The 27,932-nt window shown below is 41.4% G+C and overlaps 1 protein-coding gene across 4 annotated transcripts in view; it reads left to right on the top strand.

Moving 5' to 3' along the window:
- The window catches only part of AP4E1 (adaptor related protein complex 4 subunit epsilon 1), an 86,404-nt gene that overhangs the window by 9,589 nt on the left and 48,883 nt on the right, over positions 1-27,932 (top strand). For all 4 annotated transcript variants that reach the window (XM_033920352.1, XM_033920354.1, XM_033920351.1 and 1 more), the window contains 6 exons: positions 6,881-7,004; positions 10,193-10,266; positions 16,523-16,644; positions 19,238-19,397; positions 21,702-21,868; positions 22,711-22,784. In XM_033920352.1, coding sequence (XP_033776243.1) covers positions 6,887-7,004; positions 10,193-10,266; positions 16,523-16,644; positions 19,238-19,397; positions 21,702-21,868; positions 22,711-22,784 — 715 coding nt within the window. In that variant the 5' untranslated portion in view covers positions 6,881-6,886. The remainder of the gene's footprint in view (positions 1-6,880; positions 7,005-10,192; positions 10,267-16,522; positions 16,645-19,237; positions 19,398-21,701; positions 21,869-22,710; positions 22,785-27,932) is intronic.

The following is a 27,932-nucleotide window of genomic DNA, read 5'->3' as shown; positions in this document are numbered from 1 at the left end:
AATTTTTAACATTTTAGTATATCATCTCCTGAGAACTTCCTGCTGTGTGTAGCCTTGACATCTGTTCTGTTCTAATTTTTATTTTCTAGCTATGCTCTTCCTCACCCTGTCTTCTTTCAGGCCAGCTGTAGTAGCATAGTGTGGTTTTCCTTGGCCTTTAACCTTTGCTATCTTCACTTGATGGCAGTGTTCCAAATCTGTCATTAATCTCATTCCCCTGCAAGAAAACTGTATTTGCAGAAGCCATTGGACCTAGGCTTCTCTCCCTTTGAACAAGGTCATCATGTCAAACAGCAACACTCTAGAAGAGGGCTGCCTCTTAGTAAAGGTGCACCTTAGCAGATCTGGAAAGGTATATCACTTCATGGTAAGGAGAGTACACAGACTTCTGCTAACATTAATTCCCCCCCCCCCCCCTTTGAGAGAGCTGTGATTCTGGAAGCCATTGGTTCTGTACAATATCATCACATAAATCAGTAACACCGTAGAAGAGGGCTGCCTCGTAGACAGGCTCTCCCCCTGAAGGGTCCTTTGTGTGGCCCTTCATTTGGACTCAGTCACCTGAGTTATCCATGAAATTGTTGTGTCAGATCAAAACTGTTTCTAGACTCACATTTCCAATTGGTAGCGGGATTCCCCTTTGTACAGGACACCTGCCTAGCCAGCCTGCACTATTTGGACTTTAGGCTCAAGGACTGTTCCTCTGGGAGCTCTGCTCACTCCTGATTTATCTGGAGCTTGAGCGTAGGCTGTGTGGTCCTGAATTAGCCATTGTGACTCTAGCGGGTGCAGATTGCGTTTCCCCTCTCCTCATTGTTGAGAGGGATCCTTTGGGGGAGGGGGGGTGTTGGAGATTCAGTCCAGACTTGGGTCTGACTGGCAGCCTGAAGAAACAGAAATCTGAACTTACTATATGCTTGTTTGAAGTAGAGTCTTCCCCTGATTGCAGTTTTCACTGAAGCTGAACAGCATCAGTACAGGCACAGTGAGTACAACCTGTAGAGGCCTATGGGGAGGGGGGGGGGGGGGTTCTGAAGATTGCATTTTTAAAGGTTTCTGGGGCCAGGATTCAGGATTCCTACCTCCATAAACTCTTTTTTTGAATTTTGATTTAGCTCTTCCGGGCTGTTTTTAGTGTACAATTGCTGCTGCTGCTGTTGCAGCTTTCTTGGATTTCCCAGTTTGGAATTAAAAGCCTTTATCTGCCTCAATACCCCTTGATAGGAATGGACTCCTCAGGTCTTGATACTTTGGATTCATGCCAGATAAGCGATGGATGTCAGCCTGAGAAGTGTCCGTGTTCTACATGCCAAGGGGCACGAGAGGAGGGGTGGAAGCCATGGGCTCCTCTGTAGTCAGCTCAATTGATGGTTCAGATATTTATTTATTCATTCAATTTTCTATACTGTTCTCCCAAGGGAGCTCAGAACAGTTTACATGAATTTATTCAGGTACTCAAGCATTTTTCCCTGATATCCTTCTTTAGAGCCCTCAGTTAACGATCTGGCATCTATAGCGAAGTGTTATCGCGTGGACATCGCTAAATGACGGGAAACAGAAGGGAGTCCTGGAAGTGGTCCTTCTGGCTCCCTGTTCTGGCTTGGAGTAGTTTTTGTGGCTCCTGAAGACCTCGCCAGTATGCAGGGGGTACTGCACAAATGTCATATCTGGGCTCTTGAAAGAGATTTGGTTCCCATCCATCTGCAGCCTCCAAGAAACAACAATGACGTTAGTTTGGCAGCTGTGCCTCTGCAGATAAGTGGGAGGTTGTAGGTTCATTGGGAGGCCTTGGCGAGTATTTGCTCAGACCTCTGGGCCTTGGAAGTCATTTGTGAAAGTTACAAGCTCGAGACTTGTAAAGGCGGTCAAAGTGCAAGCAACAGTGAAGCAGCTCATGGAAATCTGAGCTGTAGAGCCCGCCCCAATAACAGAATTGGGCTTGGGCAGTTACTCTTGTCTATTTCATCATGTCAAAGAGAGACTGAGAAGATGGGAGACCAATCTTGGATCTAAAGTCGGTCAATGCAGCACTCACAGTGCTGTGCTTTTGCATGGAGACCGAAGGGTTAGTTGTTGCCTTGGTAGCGCTGGGAGAATTTATAGCCTCTCTGGATCTTATTGAGATTTATCTGCATATTCCCATTTTTCTAGATCACAGGAAGCACTTGAGATTCTGTTTATTAGGGAGGTATATCCAATTCTCACTGTTTTCATTCGGTCTAGTGACGGCTCCTCACACCTGCATCAAAGTGAAGGTCATGGTGGCAGCAAATCTGTGCAAAGCATGGATCCAGGTGCATTCGTACTTGGGACAATTGGCTGATCAGAGTCCCATCCGTGGGAGAGAAAGCAGTGGCCCAAGAGGTCCAGCTGCTGTAGGAGCTGGGTTGGATTATCAACTTCAGGAAAAACCATCTGAAACATTAGACATACTTTTAGTACTTGGGCTTGAGGTTTGACACAGCGGAGGGCCATGTCTTTCTGCCCGAGATGCACAGGATGAAATTATCTCAGCAAATTGTGGAGCTCTTGGTGATGCCGGCTCCCATGGCATGGCACTACCTCCAGGTGATAGGATCTATGATAGTCACCATAGAGGTTTCCCGTGGGTGAAAGCCCATTTGCACCCATTACAGGACTCTGTTGTACACCAAACGTTTGACTATTCAAAATGAGTGTTGAACCAACCTTTATAAAAAGACCCCAAAGTAAAGGATGGATACTTACTTTAAATCAGAGGCAAGAAATTCTCCTTCTGAGCAAATGCACAGGGTGAGTATTGCTACCAAAAGTGAAAGAAAAGACACCGCGTGAAGCCAGCTGGTTTTGAATAGATGACGAATTGTGACGTTCATGAAAATGAGAGTGGTATAAAAGATCAGTGTATCGTGCGCAAGGAAGGGGGGTTGGCAGATGAGGAGTGACAGAGAATGTGGATCAAACTGATTGTGTACGGGAGTGATGAGAACAGTGTGCTGCATCAATGACATATGTTGCAGATTGAAAGCAGATGATAAGAAAAAAAAACAGGATGATGATTTTGTGCATAGGGTGAATAATGTAAAAGCTGATGATTGTGTACTATTCTGATTGAAAAAATAAATAAGTATGCGATGTTTTTGGGACACAGAAGAAGTAAGGAGAGGATGGTGATGATAGGAAAGGGAGTGATCTCGAGACATTTGGTGATCAGCTGGGATAGTGAGTAAATGTGCAGCATGCGAGAACCCTGAGTAAAATGGTGTCAGGTCAAAAGCGCGCCGGGACAAAGGCGCGCCCAGACAATTGAGCGCAGTGCGGAGGCGTGCGCTGCTCTAAATTACTGTTTTTAGGGCTCCGATGGGGGGGGGCTTGGGGGGAACCCCCCCACTTTACTTAATAGACATCGCGCCGCGTTGTGGGGGCGTTGTGGGGGGGTGTGGGGGGTTGTAACCCCCCACATTTTACTGAAAACTTAACTTTTTCCCTGTTTTTAGGGAAAAAGTTAAGTTTACAGTAAAATGTGGAGGGTTACAACCCCTCAAACCCTCCATAACGCCGGCGCGATGTCTATTAAGTAAAGTGGGGGGTTCCCCAACAAAACCCCCCCGTCGGAGCCCCTAAAAACTGTAATTTTGTCTTTCGCGCCGTTGTCTATGAACCGAGTAAAATTAGTGTAGAAAGTATATTTTGAATGAGTCGCTAAGGAATCCTGGGAAAAGACAAGGTGAAGCTGCTCTGTAGTGTGTGAGCAAAAGGATGAATGGAGCATGGATGAAATACATCAAAGAACATAAGATCATAAGTAGTCGCCTCCGCCGGGGCAGACCAGAGGTCCATCCCGCCCAGCGGTCCGCTCACGCGGCGGCCCATCAGGCATATTGCCTGAGCAGCGGTCCCTGACTAATTTTTTTAGACAGAGACTAGGGAAAATAATATCGAGTTAATGCAGAAACTAATGTTAGGTGGCCACTGTTGCTGAGAGAAGCGGTTGAGGAATGAAGATAAAGGAAAAAAAACGATTAAATGGTTATCGGAAAATTGCTTATATGCCTTCTTGTTGTATCAGATGTTAAGCAGCCACTGTTGCTAAGGGAAGTAATGGAGAAATGAAACTAGAAAATTGCCTATATGTCATCCTGTTTTGTCTGTTGTGAGAGATGTAGATCTTCAAAGGATACATGAAGTGGTGAAGTAGATAACTGTGAAAACTAAATGATGAAATATTATTGAAAAATGTGAATAACTAGAATAATGGGGTGTGTTATGAAGTGATGTGATTTCACTACTAGCTTATATAACAATGGCCAATATGTAATGTTAATACCAACCCTCTCAAATCAACTGGATATAATCAAGTTGGAGTATCAAAAGTGTATATTTCTTCAATAGGACACCTCAGCCCCACCACTCCACCGCTATGCCAACTCAAGAAAGCGGGAGATTTATGTGGCGCTTTCTTGAGTTGGCATAGCGGTAGAGTGGTGGGGCTGAGGTGTCCTATTGAAGAAATATACACTTTTGATACTCCAACCCAGTATAAGAACATAAGAAATGCCTCCACTGGGTCAGACCCGAGGTCCATCGTGCCCAGCAGTCCGCTCACGCGGCGGCCCAACAGGTCCAGGACCCTCTATCTATACCCCTCTATCCCTTTTTCCAGCAGGAAATTGTCCAATCCTTTCCTGAACTCCAGTACCGTACTCTGTCCTATTACGTCCTCTGGAAGCACATTCCAGGTGTCCACCACACGCTGGGTAAAGAAAAACTTCCTAGCATTCGTTTTGAATCTGTCTCCTTCCAACTTATTCGAATGCCCTCTTGTTCTTTTATATTTTGAAAGTTTGAAAAATCTGTCCCTCTCTACTCTCTCTATGCCCTTCATGATCTTGTAGGTCTCTATCATGTCTCCTCTGAGTCTCCGCTTTTCCAGGGAGAAGAGCCCCAATCTCTCCAATCTTTCAGTGTATGAAAGGTTTTCCATGCCCTTAATCATTCGTGTCACTCTCCTCTGGACCCTCTCAAGTATTGCCATATCCTTCTTAAGGTACGGTGACCAATACTGAACACAGTACTCCAGGTGCGGGCGCACCATTGCCCGATATAACGGCAGAATGACTTCTCTCGTTCTGGTCGTAATACCCTTCTTAATAATACCCAACATTCTGTTTGCCTTCTTCGCGGCTGCTGCACATTGTGCTGTTGACTTCATTGTTGTGTCCACCAGTACACCCAAATCTCTTTCAAGGTTACTTCCCTCTAATACTAATCCCCCCATTTGGTAGCTGAACATCGGGTTCTTTCTCCCTATATGCATGACCTTGCATTTCCCTACATTGAAGTCCATCTGCCATTTATTCGCCCACTCCTCCAGTTTGTTTAAGTCCCTTTGTAGGTCCTCACACTCTTCCACATTTCTAACCCTTCTATAGAGTTTAGTGTCATCCGCAAATTTGATAACTTCACACTTCGTCCCCGTTTCCAGGTCATTTATAAATACATTGAACAGCAGCGGTCCGAGTATGTTGATTATATCCAGATGAAGTGATGTGAAGCATTAGAGATGCTTAAGGTAGTGTAATGAGTTGTTTGAAAAAATAGGGAAGGACTGAAACCAAAACACACAGAAGCACAATATGAATTGAAGAACAATATTAATGGAGAGCAACCAGTGCCAGCGTCTCTCCTCCTCCCCAGTATGTCGAGGCACACAGTTTGCGACACTTCTGGTGCAGACCCCATGTCGTTTGGTCACCTTTCTCTGAACTGCTTCAAATCTTTATATTCATAGCAAAATTCAGTCTTCAGTCTTCCCCTCTCTACACGGTATTTGCTATGCAGGCAAACTGGGAAAATCCCTTCTCTTCAGAATCACAGGTCTTTGGAACGACCTTACTACCCCACTGCGGAACCTGGGCTCCCTCCAATTATTCCGTAAGCAACTGAAAACCTGGCTTTTCACTAAAATGTAATTATATCCCCCCTTACTCTTCTCTTCTATATATAAGTTCATGTAAACCTTTTTTTTCCTTCTCTTCCTATATTTTAAGTTCTTGTAAACTGTGCCGAGCTCCACATCCGTGGAGATGATGCGGTATATAAACTTAAGGTTTAGTTTAGTTTAAGAAGTAAATGCAGTACTCCTAGGGCCTTGCCAATCCATTTGTTTAGGGTCTTTAGCACCTCCTGTCTTCTGCCAGTTGTGTCTCATTCTGTGCAATCTAACATCCTTCTGGCTTTGACAACCATTTTGCCATATTGTTTTGCCACCTTTCTCAAACACAATCACTCCAAGGTCCCTATCGCCTCCTATCCAGCTCCTTTGGATTTCTGCAACCAAAATGTATCACTCTGCATTTCTTTGCATGAAAGCTTAGATGCCAAGTTTTAGCCCATATTTCTAATTGTTGTTAATCACTTCTCACGTTGTCTACCTTCTTGGTTGTCCACTCTGTTGCACATTTGTGTATCATCTGCCAAAAGGCAAACTTATTTTCTCCTAACCCTTTAGAGCTTGCAGGCAGAGATCACAGGAATTCCCACCTAACAGATACTATCTTGCTCCCCTTCCTCATAAAATTACTCCTTAATGAAGTTTACTAGTGTACTTATTAGTTGTTATTCACCTAGCAAATTTAAGTACCTAGTAAATTGAAGTAAATAAAGATATTCTGTTAGTAGATAAATTGGTCCGGACTAGAATGATAAAATTCATTATGCAAAGTGCAAAACAATCATGTGAACCTGGAATAGGCATTTCATCAGTAAAGTGTTATCACAATCTGTGTCTCTTGAGTAGACTGTGTACAGTGATAGAGAATTAAGCAATAGCAGTAACATTTAGAGGAACAGGACAACTGTTTATGCAGCAATCTTAATCTTTCCTTGTATTCTGTTTTAGAGACAGATGAAGGAATGTATGGTGAGACTGATATATTGTGAAATGCTGGGATATGAAGCTTCGTTTGGTTACATTCATGCCATCAAGTTGGCCCAACAAGGAAACCTCTTAGAAAAAAGAGTCGGTAGGTGATAAAGCGCTCCAATATAAGTGACTTTATGTTTAATCGTACTGCTATAAGAAGCATAGTGGGTGGTATTTAGCTTAGACAACACGTTAAAATGCGTTTATATTTTCTAGGAAAGAATCTGCCTTGTTGAGGGTAATTGTGTAATACTGTAGGTGCTGGTTATGTTGCCTCTTTTCTAAAGTCTATTCTAAAAAGAACAGTAAGCATCTACTTCTGTTTTAAGAATACTAGTGCAAATAGCTGAAAATGTGTGTACCGTATTTTCACGCATATAACGCACGCGTTATACATGATTTTACAAACCGTGCATAACCTTGCGCGTTATACGCGTGAGCGCGTTTTACAACTTTTTTTTTTCAATCCGATCGGCATCCCCCCTGCGAACCGGCATCCTCCCCCCCTGCTCGCGTCCCCCCCCCCCCCCCCGCGATACTACATCCCCCCAGCACCAAACATCTCTTACCCGATTGGGCACCGGCACCAGCACCAATGCACAGGACGTGCCAGTGCCCGAAGATCCTCCCTCGTTGGTTTGGGCTGGGCTGGGCTGGGCGGTGCGGTGCAGGAGAGATCCTCCTTCTTCCTGCGCCGGGCTGGACTAGGCTTTGAGCATTTGCGCATGCTCAAAGCCTTCTGGTCTCGCTCTCTATCTCGGAGAGAGCGAGACCAGAAGGCTTTGAGCATGTGCAAATGCTCAAAGCCTAGTCCAGCCCGGCGCAGGAAGAAGGAGGATCTCTCCTGTACCACACCGCCCAGCCCAGCCCAGCCCAGCCCAAACCAACGAGGGAGGATCTTCGGGCACTGGCACTGGCACGTCCTGTGCATTGGTGCCGGTGCCCAATCGGGTAAGAGATGTTTGGTGCTGGGGGGGATGTAGGATCGTGGGGGAGGGGGGGGTGACGAGCGGGGGGGAGGATGCCGGTTCGCAGGGGGGATGCCGGATCGGATTGAAAAAAAAAAGTTGTAAAACGCAGGGAAGGGGGGGGAGGATGCTGGTTCGGAGTAGGCGGGAGGAGGTTTTAGCATGCGCGGTATATGCGTGTGCGCGCTATATTAAATTTTTTTAACATAAATTTGTGTTTCCCGCGCGCTATACCCATGTGCGCGTTTTACACGGGTGCGCGTTATCTACGTGAAAATACGGTAGTTGTAAGGTACACTCTCTTACTCTGGCCCTTTAACTGGTATAAATGCCTTCATCTAGATATTATCATGAGCCCCACATGGATGGTATATATCTTTTGTTAGTGGGCATCCTAGAAAAGGTCATTTGTGCACATAAATAACTACAACATCTCCATTTATATGCCGCCTACGACTTCTTATAGAATTCCCCCTTCAATGCCCTTCTCTTTTACAGAAAAACATTTGATACAGATTATTGTTTTTAATTATTTTCTTGTTGAACACTACAGTCTCTCCAGATGAACATAAGAACAGCTAAATTGGGTCAACCCAATGGTCCATCTAGCCCAGTATCTTGTTTCCACAGTGACAGAATCCCAAATAGTAGCAACATTCCATGCTGCTGATCCCAGGGACAGCAGTAGCTTCCCCTCCTCTGTATATTGCAGAACTCTTTTCAGTTTACATAACGTTAGTTATAGCTGTATGAAATACCAGGACACCGTACCCTATTTATAGAAGCTAATTTTATAGCAAGAAACCTACATGGGAAGTCTAAAAAAGGTGCTTGTTGTATAAAGGCAGCATAAACAGCTCTGTATCTTTCTCAGACAGCCTCTTGGAAGTAGCCTCAGTAGTGCACAAATGACTGTGCTCTGGAAAAAAATGAGTAAATATGTTTGCCAGAGTGAGACTGACATTTTTTTTTTTAAATAGTGTAGTCTTATGCATGTACACATATGTTTTATGAAATACATGCACATATTGCAACTCCAACTCCATTTCTCCACCTGTGTGCAGACTGTGCAAAAGTGTGTACACTTCTCCTTCAGTATTCACGGGGGATAGGGGCAGAGTCGGACCGCGAATTGAGAAAAACTGTGAATATCTTCTCGTCCTGCTCTGACCCACCCCTGCCTTCCTCACGCCTTCCACCTGGCATCCCAGCCTTAACTGGTGGTCCAGCAAGCTTTCGGGGCAGGATCGATCTTCCTACGCTCCTGCCCCATGCAGATTGCCAATAGGAAATGACTGCCGTGAGTTCCCATAGTCTCTTGAGACTATGACGGGAGCTCAGGGCTGCCATTTCCTATTGGCGATCTACTCGGGGCAGGAGCGTTGGAAGATTGCTCCTGCCCCGAAAGCCTGATAGATCACCAGGTAAGGCCGGGATGACGGGAGGAAGGCTGGAGAGAGGCGGGAACGTGGTAAACCATGGGTTTTTTCTCCCCCCCCCAAAAAAAATTGCGAATATGTGAAACCGCGAGTATAGAAACCGCGAATGGAGAGGGGGAAGTGTACACACTTTCATAAGAACATAAGCAGTGCCTTTGCTGGGTCAGACCAGGGGTCCATCATGCCCAGCAGTCCGCTCACGCGGCGGCCCATCAGGTCCAGGACCTGTATAGTAATCCTCTATCTATACCCTTCTGTCCCCTTTTTCTTCAGGAAAATATCTAATCCCTTCTTGAACCCCAATACCGTACTCTGTCCTATCACACCCTCCGGAAGCACCTACTCTTTATGCACGAATGTAGCCATTCAGTTTTGATAAAGCTCTTTTTCTGTTTTTCTGTCCTGTATTTTGGAGGGTGCAATTTTTTGTGATGTAAAATGGGCTTTACATGTGAAGTAGAATAGTCTAGTGCAGGGCTGCCCAAGTCCGGTCCTTGAGATCTACTGACAGGCCAGGTTTTCTGGATATCCACAATGAATATGCATATGAGAGATTTGCCTGCACTGCCTTCTTGGTATGCAAATCTTTCTCATGCATGTTCATTGTGGATATCCAGAAAACCTGGCCTGCCAGTAGATCTCGAGGACCGGATTTGGGCAGCCCTGATCTAATGAATAGAGCAGTGGGCTGAGAGTCAGAGAAGCCAGGCTTCAAATCCTGTTGGTACTCTTGTGACTTCGGGTAAATTATGTAACCATCCACTGCCTTGGGTACAAATGAAGATTGTGAGCTCTTTAGGGAGAGAGAAGCACATGTTGTAACTTGCCTTGAGCTTCTACTGAAAAAGTGTTGCCATTTATTATGTTTTGGTTTTTTGTAGGGTACTTGGCCGTTTCTTTATTTTTACATGAAAATCATGACTTGTTGCTTCTACTTGTGAATACAGTTCTGAAGGTACAGTAATATTCCTCTAATACTACTAGCCAGAGTTATTTTGATTCTCATTTTGTCAAGTTTGCTAAAAGTCTTCCTTGTTAGGAACACTATTTTTCTTCATTTGTATTTGTTTCAACAACAACAAAAAAGCTGCAAGCTATTAGGAACTGCATAGCTCTGTTTGAAAACTATAGACCACTTTCACAGCATCCTCCATTATCCTTTTCTCTATTTGTCATACCAGTATATTTCATGATGCTGGGAGAATTTTTTTAATAAGATTTTCTGACATACCACCTCTTGCTGAATATGCATTTGCAAGCCTCTTACCTTATTTGTGTTTCTTTTCTTGTTTGGAACCTATTGCTCCAGATCTATAATTTTCTTCCTATACATTTGATTTATGTGTTTTCCTGGCATAGGCATATTTGCCACAGTGGTAGAACAAAATAAGGTAGCGGATCGAGATTGCGACACTGTGATGCTTTCCTACAGAGTACTAGACATCCTATTCTGACTATTGGACTCTGCCATGTAGTATACCACAAGGATCCTCTATCTCACCGCTACTATGTAACATCTTCATGACCACTCTAGATTCTATTGATTAGAGACCTGGGGAATGCTTTTTTCTGTTAATTCCTGCAAACATGAACCTAACAAACATGGCTATCGAGCTGTCAAGAGCGTTAACGAGAGTACAAGAATGGGCAGCAAGATACCATCTTAAACAAAACACAGTAAAAAGCAAACTATTATGGTTTGGACTACACGCACAATTCATCTTACCCACTATTAGACTAGCTAATGGAATTCATTTAACATTGGAAAATCAACCAAAGTTCTTGGAATTAACTTGGATAGCTCTTTGATGTCCATGTTAACAATTTAGTCAGAAAATCATTTTGTACACTCCAAAAATTAAGGCGAGTTAGACCACACTTTTACCGACAAAACTATCGAATAATTGTACAATCAATTATTCTGTTCTCACTGGACTACTGCAACACACTACTCTCAGGTATCTTTGTGAAATTAATAATAAAAAGAAATCCAGCTGGTACAAAATACTGCAGCAAGACTAATATTTTACAAATCAAGATTAGATCATGTCACTTTACTACTTGTTGAGTTATACTGACCTCCTGTTAGCAAAACAGGTTGAGTTCAAGCTATGCTTAGGGCATTTAAGATCCTATGTGGAGATGCTCCTGGCAGCTTCCCTAGAATCACTGAACTATAAAGCAGACCAGTAGGATACCGCAACTCTGACCGACCGACTATCATTTCCATCCATGAAAGATATAAAATAATAAAATAAAAACACTGCAAATCTTCTAACTATCTGATCCTAAGAGCCTGGAACTCACTTCCTGTGGAAATCCAAGTTACCAAAGTGAATACTAAGTTCCACAAATATCTGAGGGACCCAGTGCGATTTAGATCGCACCCTGAAAGACTACTAGGTACAACACTAATAATATCTTCAATCCACTACCTCTGAAAATGTTGTTGTAAATTGAAGCTTACTGAAATATCTGTTTAAAGGTATACTTAGTTTCTTATCATTTACTGTCGGTATAATCAGTGTTTTATCAGGCACAGTATGTACATATATAATGCTCTTTGTAACGTTGAAGTGTGTGTGTATATATGTATATGTATATATATATATATATATATATATATATATATATATATATATACACACGAGTACATATATTTCTGTTACATCTACTCTGGATTTTGTACATGTGGTGATCAATTCTTCCCGCACCTGGACTTGCAGAAGTGAGAATACTTACAGCTTTGAGCACCTTCCATTTGGAGGTGGAGCCCGATGCACCCTCCATTTTGTCTTCTGCAAGCGAACTGTGTAGAGGTGTTTCTGATCTTTTCTGCTTAGTTTTTTTCTTTTTCCTTTCTAAAGTTCATTTTATTGAGGCTCCGGTGACCTAAGACTCGCTTCTGGGGGATTTTCTACCTGTGAAAGAATTCAGGTTCTGCTGAGCCGAACTGCAGCTTTTCAGGGCAATCCTTCAGGGGGACCTGGAGAACCAGCCTACTGTGTTTCTTCTGGGCTAGGGGTCCGTTCCCCTGGGAGGCAAATTGCCTTCTGAGTTTCTCAGTGGCTTGAGTGCAGACTATGGGTGCCCTGAGTAAGAACCCTTGGGGTGTCAGGGTGCTGGCTGCATATTTACCCACCCTCATCATGCTTCGAGGTCCCTGGGGTTGGAGGTCTCTGTCGGTCTCACTTACAGCCTGAAGATTCTTTGGTTTTGGAGAGTTGCAAAAAATATCTGAAGCAGAAAAGTCTTTTCCACCTTTTCAACTAGGAAAAGGCAGCATCCACCTTGCCTAGGAAAAGGCAGCATCTTACATATTGCAGTGAGCAGTACATCAATACACCCATTGTAAAACTAAACAAGCCAAACTAAACAAGCCAGACCAGCACAGATCAATCCTACATCGTCAATCCTAACAAAAAAACCATGTCTTTCGAACACACAGAACACAGAAAACACCTTCGCCTAGTATGGAATATGTCATCACAAACTAACCCCTCCCCCTTTTACAAAACTGTAGTGTGGATTTTAGCCACGGTGGTAACAGCTCTGATGTTCATAGAATTCTGAGCATCAGAGCTGCTACCACCACGGCTGGCGCTAAAAAACGCTCCACAGTTTTGTAAAAGGGGGGATAAAATTGAAATACATAGCTTCAACGCTCTAGCTCAGAGGTGCCCAAACTTTTGGGGCTTGCGAGCTACTTTAAAATGACCAAGTCAAAATGATCTACCAACAATAAAATTAAAAAACACAAAGCACACTATACGCTGAGAAAATGTTAATTATCATTCCTATTCTGGGTTTTTTTCAAAGAGATCAAGGCAGATGACTCTATGCACTGTCACCTCAGTAACAACCATACAAAAATAGACAAATATACCCCCCTCCCTTTTTATTAAACCACAATAGCAGTTTTTAGCGCAGGGAACTGCGCTAAATGCCCAGCGCTGCTCTCGACGCTCATAGGCTCCCTGCACTAAAAAACACTATTGCGGTTTAGTAAAAGGGGGCCATAGTGCAAAATATAGACAGCATATATAAATTCAGACACATTTTGATCACTAAATTTAAAATAAAATCATTTTTCCTACCTTGTCTGGTGATTTCATGAGTCTCAGGTTGCACTTTCATCTTCTGACCGTGCATCCAATCTTTCTTCCCTTCTTTCAGCCTGTATGCTTCCTCTCCTCCAGACCTCATTCCCTCCCCCAACTTTTTCTTCCTTTCTCCCTGCCCTTTCTTTCTTTTTTCTCTCTTGATGCCCCATTCTTTTTTTCTGTTTCCCTTCTGTCTCCCTGCCTGCCCCCTTTCTTTCTCCCTACCCTCCACAAAGCCACTGCTGCCACCATCGGGGGAAACAGGCCCCAAAGCCACCGCCGTGGCTGCCCCAAGCTCTCTCTGCTTCCCACCGGGCCGACTAGCAATCCCCCGACGTTAATTCTGCCGTCGGAGAGGAAGTTCCGCCCAGCCAGTCAGTGATTGGCTGATCTGAACTTCCTCTCCGACTGCAGCCTTAGGGCGGGTGCACAGCCGGGGCAGACCGCCCCCCCCCCCTTGGTACAACACTGAATTCATGGCAGCGGCTCCTCTCACGAATCCTCACCTGCGTCGGAAGTCCGATGTAGTCGGAGATCTTGAGAGGAGCCACCGCTGCATCTTTCAACTTTAAAACACAGGCCGCCGCCGCTTCCTCTCACCTCCGCCCACCCTCGAGTGAGCGACAAGAGAAAGCGTATGAGCGACGCCACTGAAAATAGTGAGCGATCGCTCATGCGCTCACCTTAGAGGGAACACTTAGATCTTCCATCTCCCAAACCCCTTTTTCTGTGTGTTTGAGCTTTTCAAAAAGTCTCCACAGGCTGTTTTTTGCATGATTTTACTGCCGGCAGCCATCTTGGGTTTCAAACAATCTTTTTTTCAAAAGGGGAAAGTGAATGGAGACTTGTATACTGTCTTTTGTGGCTTTGGCATTTCAGAGCTGACATTCAAAGTGGTGGACACTGGAAGATTAAGTGACTTTCCCAGGATCACAAAAAGTAGAACTGAGATTTGATCTCACAACCTCTGAGTGCAGAGGCAGCAGTTCTATCAATGAGCTATACCATCCCACCTCTGTCTGCCTCCCCCTCCCCCCATGTTTTTGCTCCCAGTCAGCTGGGAGTGATGGAAGCCTGAGGCTCAGCCTCATTTTTGTCCTTCAGGGCTGGTGAACCTCTATGGGTCTATCATGGGTAAAATATACTGTTCAAGACCGTTTTCTTGCAGTGATGCAAAACAGAGGTGTGTAGCATCTGGGGATCCTACGAGAGCTCAGCAGGAGGACTTGCAGGCTTCATTTACTTCCCCTGCACCAGGCTTTTCCCTGGGATTTGTGAATCTCATGTGGAGAGCCTTTCTGACACATCCAGGACAGGTGGCACAGCCTACAGGTGCACAGCCATTGACCGGGGGGGAGGGGGGTGTCCTCTCCAAACAAGTCAGCCCCTGTTTCTAGTGACCTTTTGGATCCCAACGGGACAAATGGAATGTCAGAATACATGCTGATTTTGTCCCAGGAATATGACTTGAGTCCTGGGTGATTCCAGTTCCCTGTTTGGGTCCTGCAGCCGAGAGATCAAAAAATGCAAGGTAATGCATCTTGGGAGCGGAAATCCATGCAGAACATACACCTTGAACGGGGAAAACTTAACTAGAACTACTGCAGAAAGAGACCTGGGAGTTCTCATCCGTGAAGATATGAAAGCTGCCAATCAGGTGGAGAAAGCGTCAGCAAAGGCTAGTCAAATGCTGGGTTGCATCAGAAGAAGCTTTGTCAGCCGAAAGCCTGAAGTCATACTACTGTTATACAGAGCCATGGTGAGACCTCACCTGGAGTGCTGTGTCCAGTTTTGGAGGCCACATTATTAAAAGGATGTGAAGAGAATGGAGTCAATCCAGAGAATGGCCACTAGGATGGTCTCAGGACTGAAAGGCATCCCTTATGGAGAACATCTGACCAGACTGCGCTTATATTCTCTCGAAGAGCAAAGAGAAAGGGGGGGACATGATAGAAACATTCAAATACATCACGGGTCACATTAAAGTGGAGGAAGAAATCTTCTTTCTAAAGGATCCCAGGGTGACAAGAGGGCATCTGCTGAAACTTAAGGGGGGAAGATTTCATGGTGACACCAGGAAATACTTCTTCACCGAACGGGTTATTGATCGATGGAATGATCTTCCACGCCAGGTGGTCGAGGCCAGTAGCATGCTCGACTTTAAGAGTCGATGGAACAAACAGGTGGGGGCACCACAGAGCTATGCCCAAAAGATGGATACCACAAGGAGGTGGGTTCATATTGATTAAATGGGCAGACTTGCGGGAGGGAGGGTTCTGGAGTGGGCAGACTTGTTGGGCCACCGGCCCTTTTCTGCCGTCATACTCTATGTTTCTATGTTTCTGGCTTCTGACCTGGCTTCTGTTGTAGTGTAGTGTTTGTGATACATGTATGTACCTGTTTTGTTTTTTGTGACAAGTAGAAGTGTGTTTTGTTGTTACAGTATTTTTCTGCTTTCCTTTGAATTGGTTTTCACAGCTGTGGTTTGACATGTAGAATAGCAAGTGACTCACTGAGTATTTATCCCAGGGTAGCCTACATTTCTGAGGTTGACATTGTTCCACCTATGTTAGTTTCTATACTTTGATTTGTGAAATAATTATATTACATGATTTTGTTTTCTTAGAAAGACCAACACAGGTTAGATTAATAATTGGGAAAACTTCTTTTTAATATGCTGTAGTGAAGTCTAGAAACTGTTCAGAGCTCTCCTTGTGCTTCTCTTGAGGTTGCAAGGCACACAATTTTGCTTATAGATTAGCAGTAAAAACTCAGCACATAACAGTAACATCGAAAATATGAAATTTCCTATTATATATGTGATAATGTTTTGAGGTTTAGGAAATTGTTAAAAACCCATTTCTTTGTCCAGGCGTTTTATTGAACATAGAAGATCTGTGAATTTAGGGAGCTGTTTGTTTTATTTATTACAGTTTATGTACGATAAAGATGATGTTTTATTGGTTTTAATGTAAGTTTATTTCTAAAGTTATTAAGAATGTTTGTTTTTATTGTAAGCAGCCTAGGGTGGATGATAATATATTTAAAATAAATAAATATAGATTAGTATTCCCTTAAACATAACTCTGTCCTCTCACTTTTTTACAGGACCTACAGAGCACTAATCTAGTTGAAGTCTGTATGGCTCTTACAGTTGTCTGTCAGATTTTTCCACGGGAAATGATCCCAGCTGTACTTCCACTAATAGAAGACAAGTTACAGCATTCCAAGTATGTATTGTTGCAGCTCATTTGACGAGATTGAGAAAAATCGTGGCATGCTGTCTTTTACACTTGGCATAGTTCACTTTGTCATTTTAACAAAGGCTTTTTCTCTTTTAAAGTACTGGTCGAGTACACTAGAACTTCTCTTTGTGCTTCTTACTCCTAAATCTGCATATTGTAAACCATGATGTTAGTGTGCTTTGTTTAGTAGTCTGGTCATTCTTATTTAGTGGTATTTATTCCTAGATTGATTCTTGATTTTTGCTTTGTGTGTGCTCACCTGGTTTACTGCGCAGCACATTTTTCACCAGATCTAACAACCCTGTCCATATTCTAGATATTTCTGGATGACTTGAATAATAATTAAAAGAGCTGCATGTTAATCACTATTAATGCTATGATAAATGCATTTATTGGTCGCGGCTAATAAAATTAATCACACTACAGCATCTCCTGTCTATTATAAAGTCAATAAGTATCAGTGTGGAATGAAAATGCTGCAAAAAACACTTTTCTCAATAGTATAAAATTGGTTCAGGGACCAAACTGGCTCACACACCACTGTTATGTCTGTGCAATAAACTTGGCACAGCTTTTTTTTTTCCAGGTTTTATGTTTATTAAATTTCAAATGTAAAATCAAATACAAACCATACATCACAATGTCCAATATAAATACAAACAATACACACAGCTTTTATCACCATTTTCAAGAACTTTTAAAGCAATTTTGACTTGGTAACTATGCATTGATTTTTGGGCAGCACATTTTCAGTAGTTTTATTCAACATGTGTTTAGTTCAATAGACTGTACTGGTACGTATGAGGTCTGTCCAAAAAGTTAAACAATCTTACAATTTATTCCATTGGGTCCTCTTCAAAGTACTCCTTCCCTAGCAACAGCAGCAGATGAATCCAGAGACCAATGGGATAGCCTACATCTACCAGCAGGCGGAGATAGAGAAACTGATTAACAGGTGGTCCTATTGGCTGGCACTCCTCCTGTTTATCCAGTATTCTCTATCTCCCAGCAGGAAAAGGTCGCTATTCAACTAGCTCCTGAATTCTGGAAACAGTTCTTAAATGCATCTTCAAGAATCCCCAAAAGTTGCTGTGTCGAATTTTGCTTTATGTCTTCAATGGCGTCAAATTGCTTTCCTTTCAGCGTGAATTTAAGTTTAGGAAACAAGAAGTCAGCAGGAGCCAAGTCAGGAGAGCAAGATGGCTGGGGAAGAACTGTCATTCCATTTTTGCGCAAAACTCACAAATTTTGATGCATTCAGACCACCTTCCATGACTCATGACATGTTCTCCAGAAGCCACTTTCAACATTTCATAAGTTTCTGTAAGCAGTCTTTTTTTTTCAAATTTTTATTCATTTTCAAAATTACATAAAGTGTAAGTACATAGTCAATCAGATAATCAATGCAAATTTCACTTACATTCTATCTTTGGTTAATTACATAACTTCTTACCCCTCCCCCTCCCATCCCTCCCTACCACATAACTAATAATCATATAAATACACATCAATACCACAATCCCCACCCTACCCTTTTAAACTGATATATTTAAGGGAAACGTATCCAGTTACTCTGTACAATATCTTGTCAATGGTTTCCACACATCCTGAAACTTCTTAAAATATCATCTTTGCAACGCAATGAATCTTTCCATTTTATAGATGTGACATAAAGAATTCCACCAAAAGGTGTAATTCAATCTCCTGCAATCCTTCCAATTGTATGTAATTTGCTGAATGGCAACACCAGTCATTATTAGCAGTAATTTATTATTATTTGCAGAAATTTGACTTTTTGCTCTCATTTCCATACCAAATATCACAGTATCATAGGATAAGCAGTCTTACCCAGTTTAAAACAGAACATCACGCTATAGTGCTGCTCATTGAGGTTGCACATGATGAAAAGTAGCCAGTCACGAAAACACACCTTCTCATAAACTGCTGTTGCTCGAAGATGAAAACAGATATCAACAAATGGAAAAAAGGAGGTTACTCATGAGGTTTCAAGCTACTCAACGCCGCCTAACGCGTTTCAAAACAACTTCCCATTGGTGCACAATTCAAACTGCCCTGGAACCTTTTGAGCAGACCTTATATATCAGGGTTGGTAGACCAATGATGTATGTTTTAAACTGGGTAGTGTTTTTGCATTTAAAACAATAGTGTAACAGCAGTTAAGCAGTTGTGGATGCTACTTTAATGATATAAAATTACTGATAGTCTCCTACTCCTTTATAGTAATAGAAAATAGAAATATATTGATTAATGTCTTAGCATTGGTTTAGTGTTGAGGGGTTTTCTTTCTTTTTTTTAAATTTTGTTTTCCTCTTGAGATTTATTTTGATATTTGGGATCATTCTGGATTTAAAATATAGATTGTAATCTGGTACTGTCAGCTTCTTAAAGACAGGTGATGATGTTTTAGTATTCCACAGTATCTTATTGATGTTTCTAGTTTCTGTTGTTTATGGAGATTAGTACTTGTGTCACAAGATGGGAGGGGAGAAGGACCTTTGCTGAGCAAACCTCCACTGTAAAATCAAAGTGATCTTTAAAAAGTATTTTTTGTCTTTAGAGAAATAATAAGGGCAAAAGCAGTGCTGGCGCTGTATAAGTTCTATCTCATCGCTCCCAATCAAGTTCAGCACATTCATGACTGGTTTCGGAAAGCACTTTGTGACAGAGATGTTGGTGTCATGGCAGCCTCTTTACATATTTATCTTCAGTTGGTTAAGGTATACTTATAATTAAGCTCTTTAAGACACATGGTTAAATTTGATCAGATGGTTGAATAGTATAGTTCTTTAGAACGGAGGGAAAACCATTTTTTTAGTTTCCTTAACTGTTTTTCTTGTCCCTAGTGAGAGCAAAGTACATGGCTGCTTATATTAGGGATTTTTAAACTCTGTTATTTGTATTTAAGTATGCTATATTCATCTATTTTATAATTCTCATGATGTAAACTACGATGAGTCTCCTTTTTGGGAAAGAAGGCAGTATAAAAGTCTAAAAGATATGAGATCTGACAGATGATCACATTCTGAAGGTATGCTCCCACTGTTTTGGAAGGTCTGAAATGTGTCTGTAATCATGTGCAGAAGTACCTGCCAAATGATTTCCTCTGAGAGTGGAAGGTGGGGGACTGGGTGAAAGAAAAGGATGTGTTTTTATTTGATAATCTTGTAGATCAGTGGTCTCAAACTCAAACCCTTTGCGGGGCCACATTTTGGATTTGTAGGTACTTGGAGGGCCGCAGAAAAAATAGTTAATGTCTTATTAAAGAAATGACAATTTTGCATGAGGTAAAACTCTTTATAGTTTATAAAACTTTCCTTTAACAGTTAAAAGGAAAGATATATAAACTATAAAGAGTTTTACCTCATGCAAAATTGTCATGTCTTTAATAAGACATTAACTATTTTTTCTTTGGCCCTACAAGTACTCTATTTTTTTCTGCAGCACTCACATTTAAAGTTCAATATCTTTTCTTTCTCAAAACTGGCACATTTCAATCACTAAATTGAAAATAAAATCATTTTCCTACCTTTGTTTGGTAATTTCATCAGTCTCTGGTTGCACTTTATTCTTCTGACTCTGCATCCAATACTTCTTCCCTTCTTTCAGCCTCCTGTATGCTTCTTCTTCTCCAGACCTCATTCCCTTCCCCAACTTTTTCTTTCTTTCTCTATGTCTGTCTTTCTCTGATTCCGTGCCCCATTTTTGCTTTTTTTCTGGCTCCCTGCCCCCACCCCACTTTCTTTCTTTCTTTCTTTCTTCATTCCTACCCTCCCCCATGCCACCGCAGCTGCGGAATAGGCTGCTGCCGCAGCCGCTATCGGGAACAGGCCGAGATCTCCCTGCTTCTCTTCTGCACAGGGCTGACCAACTCTTGCTGCCCAACGTCAATTCTAACGTCGGAAAGGACGTTCCGGGCAGCCAGGCAGCGATTGGCTAGCCAGAACGTCCTCTCGACGTCAGAATTGATGTCGGGCCGCGAGAGTTGGTCGGCCCTGCAGGGAAGAGAAGCAGGGAGATCAAAGAACACGGTGCCAGCCTGATCCCCGATGGCAGCAAAGGGAAGGGAAGCAGGTTGGGCACCACTGCTCTAGACAAGCCGCGAGCCGCACTCTAGGGAGAACAGTGGACCGTCCCCCCCCCTTGGTACGCCATGGAGCAGCAGCGTGTCTGGCCGGCTCGTTCGTTCAAAGCTGCGGGTGGCGGCTCCTTGCGAGATCTGTGCCTGCGTCTGAAGCCTCTCTGATGTTGTGACATCGGAGAGGCTTCCGATGCAGGAGTGGATAGTGCAAGGAGCTGCCAACCCGCGACTTTGAACGAATGAGCCGGCTGCTGCTCCAAAAGGAAGAGAATGATTGCCTCCAGACCGTGGGCCGCAAATAAAACCTGGAGAGCCACATGTGGCCCGTGGGCCGCGTGTTTGTGACCGCTGTTGTAGATGAAACCAAATTACAATGAAGTTTTAAAAATTTAGAATGCCCATACGTAACTGCAGTGACCTTACCTAATCCATCAGCATGTCTGCATGAAGAAGGGGAGTGGGGTTATAGGAGAAGTCGATTTCCTGTTACCTTACAATATAGCGGCCAGCGTTACTACTCGTAGAGTGCTGTACTGCAATAGCATATCCTAATATCAATTAACATGAGTTATTTTACCACAAGTCCAATTTTATTTAGTGGAACCTAGTTACTAATAATTCAGGTTAATGCAGTGGGGCACATTTGTAATTCTAGCTGAAAATATTACAGAAGTTGGAGCTCTTCCCAAGCATTATATAGTAGTGACCCCTATTAGCTAGGCTCAGAGGATGTTCATACTATTGTTATAACTGAGCTATTGAATGGGAGAAGGTTATTAAAAATGAGCAAAAGCCCTGGGATAAAAATAGTGAAAAAAAAAAATAATAATAATTCACACGAATGATCGCCACATCAGTAGTTGCTAGTTCACATTGTAGCCTATTTCTTGATATTTTTTAGACAATATTTTAAAATAAGTTGTGCATATATTTTGTTATGTAGGACAATCCATCCTGCTACAAAGAGTTGACGGGGAGTTTTGTAATGATTCTGAAGCAGGTTGTTGGAGGGAAGCTTCCTGTGGATTTTAATTACCACAGCGTTCCAGCCCCATGGTTACAAATTCAGCTCTTAAGAATCTTGAGGTTTCTAGGAAAAGATGATCCAAGGTAACTGGTTTCCTTTGTGCAAGATTAGTTTGGAAGATGATGGCATGAGATGTTACACCTGGAGGACACTGTGTATTGGGACTTTAAATCTTGATAGCACTGTCACACTGTAACCTAATTTTATCTCTTTTTCATTGTTTCTCATGGGTAACTAATCTACAGGGCTGAGCAGTAATACCTTTTGCTGAAGCATTTAGGTCTGCTATATATTGTTATTATTAGCATAGCACATCCTAGTAAATTGCTTTTGGAAAATTTTGAGCAAACTACTGTTGCAATATACCAGGTACATTAGTCATTTGCTAAGTAAATTCCAAAATTTTGGCATAGAATTTTGACAAAATTTGTCAATAAAATGTTAAGTTTATTCATTTTCTCTAGCAATTTATTAGATGATCTGACTTCTTTGGTTTAAGCCCTGTAGCTTCCTTCTGCTCCTCTGGGTTTCTAGCTTAATTAGAGCTGGTGGCTCCTTCATAGCTACTTTGGATTTTATTATGCACATTGTTTTTTTATTTGCCACCCTCCTGTGAGGTCCTCAGCTGGGGGCCACACACTGTGACTCTCTCTAGAATCTAGTGTGTGCACCCCCTATGCGGTCTCTGTTATGTGTATTTGGTTGCTGAGACTTCTTGCTCCGGTGGGAACTGTGAGCGTTACCTTTGCAGTATCCCCAGCTCAAGAGAAAGCTTTGTGTTCAGGAATCAAACCTAGATTTCTTGCACCTCTCTCCCTGAACCACTGGCCCAGCCCTAGAAACTGGACAACCTGTTGAAAATTAGTTTTGCTTTATCATCCTCTAGTTTTTTTTTCTCACAAAGTGACTTTTTACACTGTAACAGGACAAGTGAATTAATATATGACGTTTTGGATGAATCCTTAAGAAGAGCCGAGATAAATCACAATATTACTTATGGTGGGTGTCAAGTACAAATCCTGTATGTAGAAATATGAATTTTATTTTTTTTGCATGAGTTTATAACCTGGGGGAAGTTCACATGATACCTGAAATTAAGATTGTTTTATTTGTTCCTAATTTGCAGGATTCCTGAATTTCTCTTCTGATTATTTAAAGAAGATTGGTCTAAGAGGAAAAATGTATTTCTTTTAAGTCATTGAACAAATGAAACTTATAAATCTGTGATATGTTTCTTTCCAGAAATAGTTAATTTCCTGTTGCTGACTCAGATACATTGAGCAGATGGAATGCATTTAACTGGGACAACTATATGGTTTAGCTTTCCCCATAATGCCATGTTGTAGTAAGTTCTTTGAGGAGGCAGTTTTCAGGGTATTTGCATTGATGTAAAGCTCAGTTACTCTTCGTCTATAGGCTTTGCATTGGATTTCAAAGGGAAAGCACACTGTGAACTTTCTACGGGTAAAAATGAGGATTTAGCACTTGCTTTTCATGTGGGTAGAATTATTTTTGGCCTGGTAGTTACCTCTTGCACTTTTGTACTTTGAGCTCATTTGGAATGGGAGTATAACCTTCCTGGAAGAGCAGAGGGTAGGTAAAAGGATGCAGAATTAAAAGGGATAGAGACAGAATCTGACAGGAAAGCATGGGATGACAGGTGTGAATAAAAGAAAAATCCTAAGGAAATGCATAAAAGAGAGAAGTGGTCAAAAATAAAATGAAGAAAATACAAAAGAAAAAAAAATCTGCATGTGACAGGCTGAAAAACTAAGGGACCCTTTTACTAACATGTGCTAAACAGATGCTAGCTGCATACTCCATTATGGGGTGGGAAATGGGTGTGGACTCTGCACTGAAGTTTGCACATGGTAACTTATCACATGCTATCATGTTTGCAGGTAGCACAGATGCACCTGCTGCTTAAATAGGAAGTAGCAAGTGCATGAGTGCTAACTCTCAGTTCCTGTGCAAATAGCATACAATTCCTTACAGGTAGATTGTGAACCCCAACTTGTCATTTTTCTCAGCTCTGCCTCCTTGTCTCACTCTCTCCTCAGTCTTAATTTCTACAAGCGAGTTGGGAAGGTGTCTTCCTCTGCTCTGCACTAGATTTTTTTTTAGGCTTCCCTGTGCTAAGAGGTTCCTGGTAGTCCTGGGACAGCTCTGCCTGGAAAAAGGGCCAGAAGGACCACACTTTTAAAAGATAACCTGCTTTACCGGCCTGCTCTAAAACTTGGAGCAGGGGATTAAGTTCTGTGGGAGCGGTGCTCACCCCTGCGGTGTCAGATGCTGGAGCACAGGCTGATTATACCCCGTGACTAGCCAGGAGGCCTGGTGGAAGTTGGCTGCGTCCCCCCTGAAAGATTTTGTGGGAGCATGAGGGGGTCGAGGGTTTCAGGTTTTAGGACCTGAATAAAAGGCAACCCAAAGAGGCAAGCCACCCTTGCTTGTCTGAGGCAGAAGTCCCTTCTCCATTTCCAGTGCCAAATTGTATGCTATGTCACCAAAAGACCGTATTCAATTTGACACAGTTTTGAGTGTTTTGCTACTGTTTTGTGATTTGCAGTTCTTTTGGATGATATAAGAAATCACTCTGTCTTTCATTTTGTGTCATGTTACATTTTCATCCTTTGCAACTAAAACATTTGGCAAACTTTGACCTCTGGGGCAGGCCTTCGGACCGAAATATGATTTGTATTGAGTCATTGATCAATTTTATATGTTTGTGAAGTAAGAAACAATAAATCTTACCTTTTGAATATCATCAGTGCCCACTGTTTTCTGTCTACTCGTTTTCTTTTTAGTTTGGTTTTCCCAAAGGCATTTTGTTCCTTAATTTTGTGCATTCCATGAAAGCAATGAACTTCTCTCCTAAGCCAGAATATATAGTCTCAGTTTCTCAAATTTACTGCTAATGCTTGCTTATAGGTACAAGATCCCTTTATCCGAAATTCTAACCGAAAAGCTTTGAAAAACAAAATTTGACGCGAACCGGAAGTAATCAATTTTCCCGATGTAACATATGCTGAAACCAATGCAGGTGCATGCATTTCTGCTGATCTCTGCAAAATTCAGGTCAGAGGGATGGAAAGTGACAAAGAAGAGCTGTAGATTCCACTCAGGGTGGCAGAAGCAGAAAAGTTTGGAGTTTAATTTAGTTTATTTGATGGACTGCAAATATAAAGAAAAGTTATATTAGAACTATCTCCAGATTTTTTTGTAAATCGATGAAAATAATGCTATTTCAACAGTTTTTGGGAAATGGTACTAAGGAGTGTTAATTGTCTTTTGTTTAATAATTCCACATGTTAGTTAAACTGATTTCCCTGTTTATTGAAGTCTTAGGTAAAGCGAGTTGACCCCCTAATTCAGGAGATGATACGGTATATAAATCTAAGGCTTAGATTAGATTAGAAAAATTAGGGTTGGGGCAAAGTCTTTGACCAAAAAAAAAACCAGGTACATAAGGAAAATGGTATAGGAAAGAATCTTAAAAGTATAAGGGGATTGCATGGAAAAGGCTGAAACAGGAAGGGGAGGAGAATTTAATTATTTTTATGCATCAAAAACCAGTTGAGGAATCGTGACTTATGTGATGTTAGGAATTTGGGTGAAAATCATAATTTTTAAGATATGTCAGAAGGTAAAATAAAAGCCAGTGCAAAATAATAGGTTTTTAATTGAATGTAAAAAGATTGTTCAGACCTTAGAGAAGAAGAGAGTTTCATAAGATTGAGGCTATAACAGAGAAACATGAGTTTCTGTGAGTGTCTAAAAATGTCTGTCTGAAAGAGGTGACTGTTAAAGAGATTTCACTGAGTAGAATGAAGTGTCCTTTGGGGAGTGTATGGAAGTAATGGAGTAGCGAAAAATAAGGGATGACCAGAGGTTTGGATCTGAAATGAGAGTATGTTAAGTTTTTGAAAGGGATCCTATAAGTAACTGGAAGAATTTAAAAGAGGAGTGACATGGTCAAACTTGGAATGGTTATATAGTAAATGGATAGCAGTGTTTTGGACAAATTAAAGCCTGTGAAGCTGATAGTAAGGAAAACCTATAAAAATGGAGTTACAGTTATTGAGTTTTGAAAAAAATAATGAGTGTAAGAGAATTCTCATGGTATTGCGATTGAGAAAAGAGCAAACAGAATGGAGTTGACGTAGAGTAAGAAAAGAAGAGACTCACCATAGAAATATGTGGATGGAATGATAATATATTGTCTATGGTCACCCCTAGGACTTTTGTAGATGTGCTGGAAAGTAACAGAGAGAGATGCAGATTCCACTCAGAAAGATAAGTTGTTGAAGTTTTACAACGAGAGTGACCAGAAATTAATGAAAACTAGAAAAACTTTGCTTAGGGCAAAAAAATTAAGTTTTACAGTAGATTGTGTGCTGATTGAGTGGGTTTGGGAAAGAAGGTGTGAACACATGCTATTGACTGTTTTGATGGTAATGAAGCAATCCAAAAAATACTATCAAAAACTGAACATTGACAGTGAGTGTGAATATTCAGAAGGTTGGCTATAGAAATTTAAGAAGCACCATGGTGTTAAATATCTCAAGAGGATATCTGTTGGAAATCTTAGTCCTGAACAAATTTACAATGCTGGTAAAACAGCTTAATACTGGTGCTATGTTCCTAGAAAAACACTGACAACAGCTGATGAACGAGCACCATCTGGTTTTAAGGATACAAAGGATATGGTAACTGTTCTTTCATGTACCAGTGCTGCAGGCACACATAAATTAAAGTTGGCAATGATTGGAAAGAGCCAACATACATGATAGCACTATTGCGTCTGTTAATGAATAGTCTTTAGGACTGACCTTGTTCATGTATCCTTGTTCATGTATTTTGAAACGCGTCGGCAAGCAAGGGGAATGAATTAAGAAAAGCTAAGTAACTTATATTTATAAAATTAATTAAAATTAAAGAAAAAATACTTCAAATTAATTTTATTGGCTATAACTAATGTTATTGGGACTAATGAGGATTAGGACCACTGTGAGTTATGCTACTCGAGCGGTGGTCTGAGGATCCCTATAAACATTAGAGATTCATCTGCACTCACAGAAAAATATTGGGAGTGAAATTATGGGATTTTCAGTACTCTACACTTTGACCATCAACAATGTTCGATGAAAATGAACCTGTAGAGGAAGACTTTGTAGGTTTCCAAGTCAATAATGAAACAATGATAATCAAACCTCATTGCTTATGCCAGAAGTCTGTCATCTGAAAATGTTAATAAGTTAGAGGCAGCCGATATTAATGAATAGCTGAATATTGACTAAGATGCACCTGTTGTGCAGTCCTTCAGTGATTCTGAAATGGTGTTAAATCCGATCTCAACACCCTTGTTTTACACAGTCTAACTGTCCTCCTAAACTCATTGATGCAATGTTTGTGACTGCCCTTATGCACATCTTGAAAAATTGGAAGTCCTCTTCATTACTAAACTATACCTTTTGGTGGAATTCTTTGAGCATGTATCATAAATTTGAATCATATGCTTATGAAAAGAAAAATATAATTCGACTTTCCAAAAGTTTGACACAATGTAAATCACCCTGGAAATTCCTAGACTCATATGTTCAATCTATTTCATAGACACTCCTCTCTTCTTCATCTTCTTTTTCTTTACCTTCATCTTTTTCCTCATTTTATTCTTTTTCTTTCTTCTTTCAATTTCTCTTTCCTCTTATCTTTTCTTTTATTATCTTTTCATGAACAGTCCTAGTACTTTAGATATTTTAAAACGATTCAATTCTACATTGCACAATACAACTGAATATTTGTTATACTAAATGTTTTGTTTTATTTTTTGATACCCTGTACTTGAACTGTTTCTTATATTTTTTCAAAAAACTCAATAAAAAATATTGAACTCAAAAAAAAAAAAGAAAAGCTTGAAGATAGTAGTGATGATTAAGACTGTGTGAACACTAGAAAAAAAATCCCTATAGATGATATGGTGAAAATGTGTGACCAGTTAATTGCTGGCATGGAACAACTTGCATTTATCAGTGAGCATGAGATTGACAGTCTATTCGATCAAAGAGAGACTACTGAAACAGAAACCATTGTTAATTAGACAGATGAAATGGGAAAAAGTCTGTTCCTGCACCATCGTTAGATAGT

The sequence above is a fragment of the Geotrypetes seraphini genome, chromosome 14 (genome assembly GCF_902459505.1).
Source record: "Geotrypetes seraphini chromosome 14, aGeoSer1.1, whole genome shotgun sequence".
NCBI lineage: Eukaryota > Metazoa > Chordata > Amphibia > Gymnophiona > Dermophiidae > Geotrypetes > Geotrypetes seraphini.
This window is presented reverse-complemented; position numbering and strand designations above follow the sequence as displayed.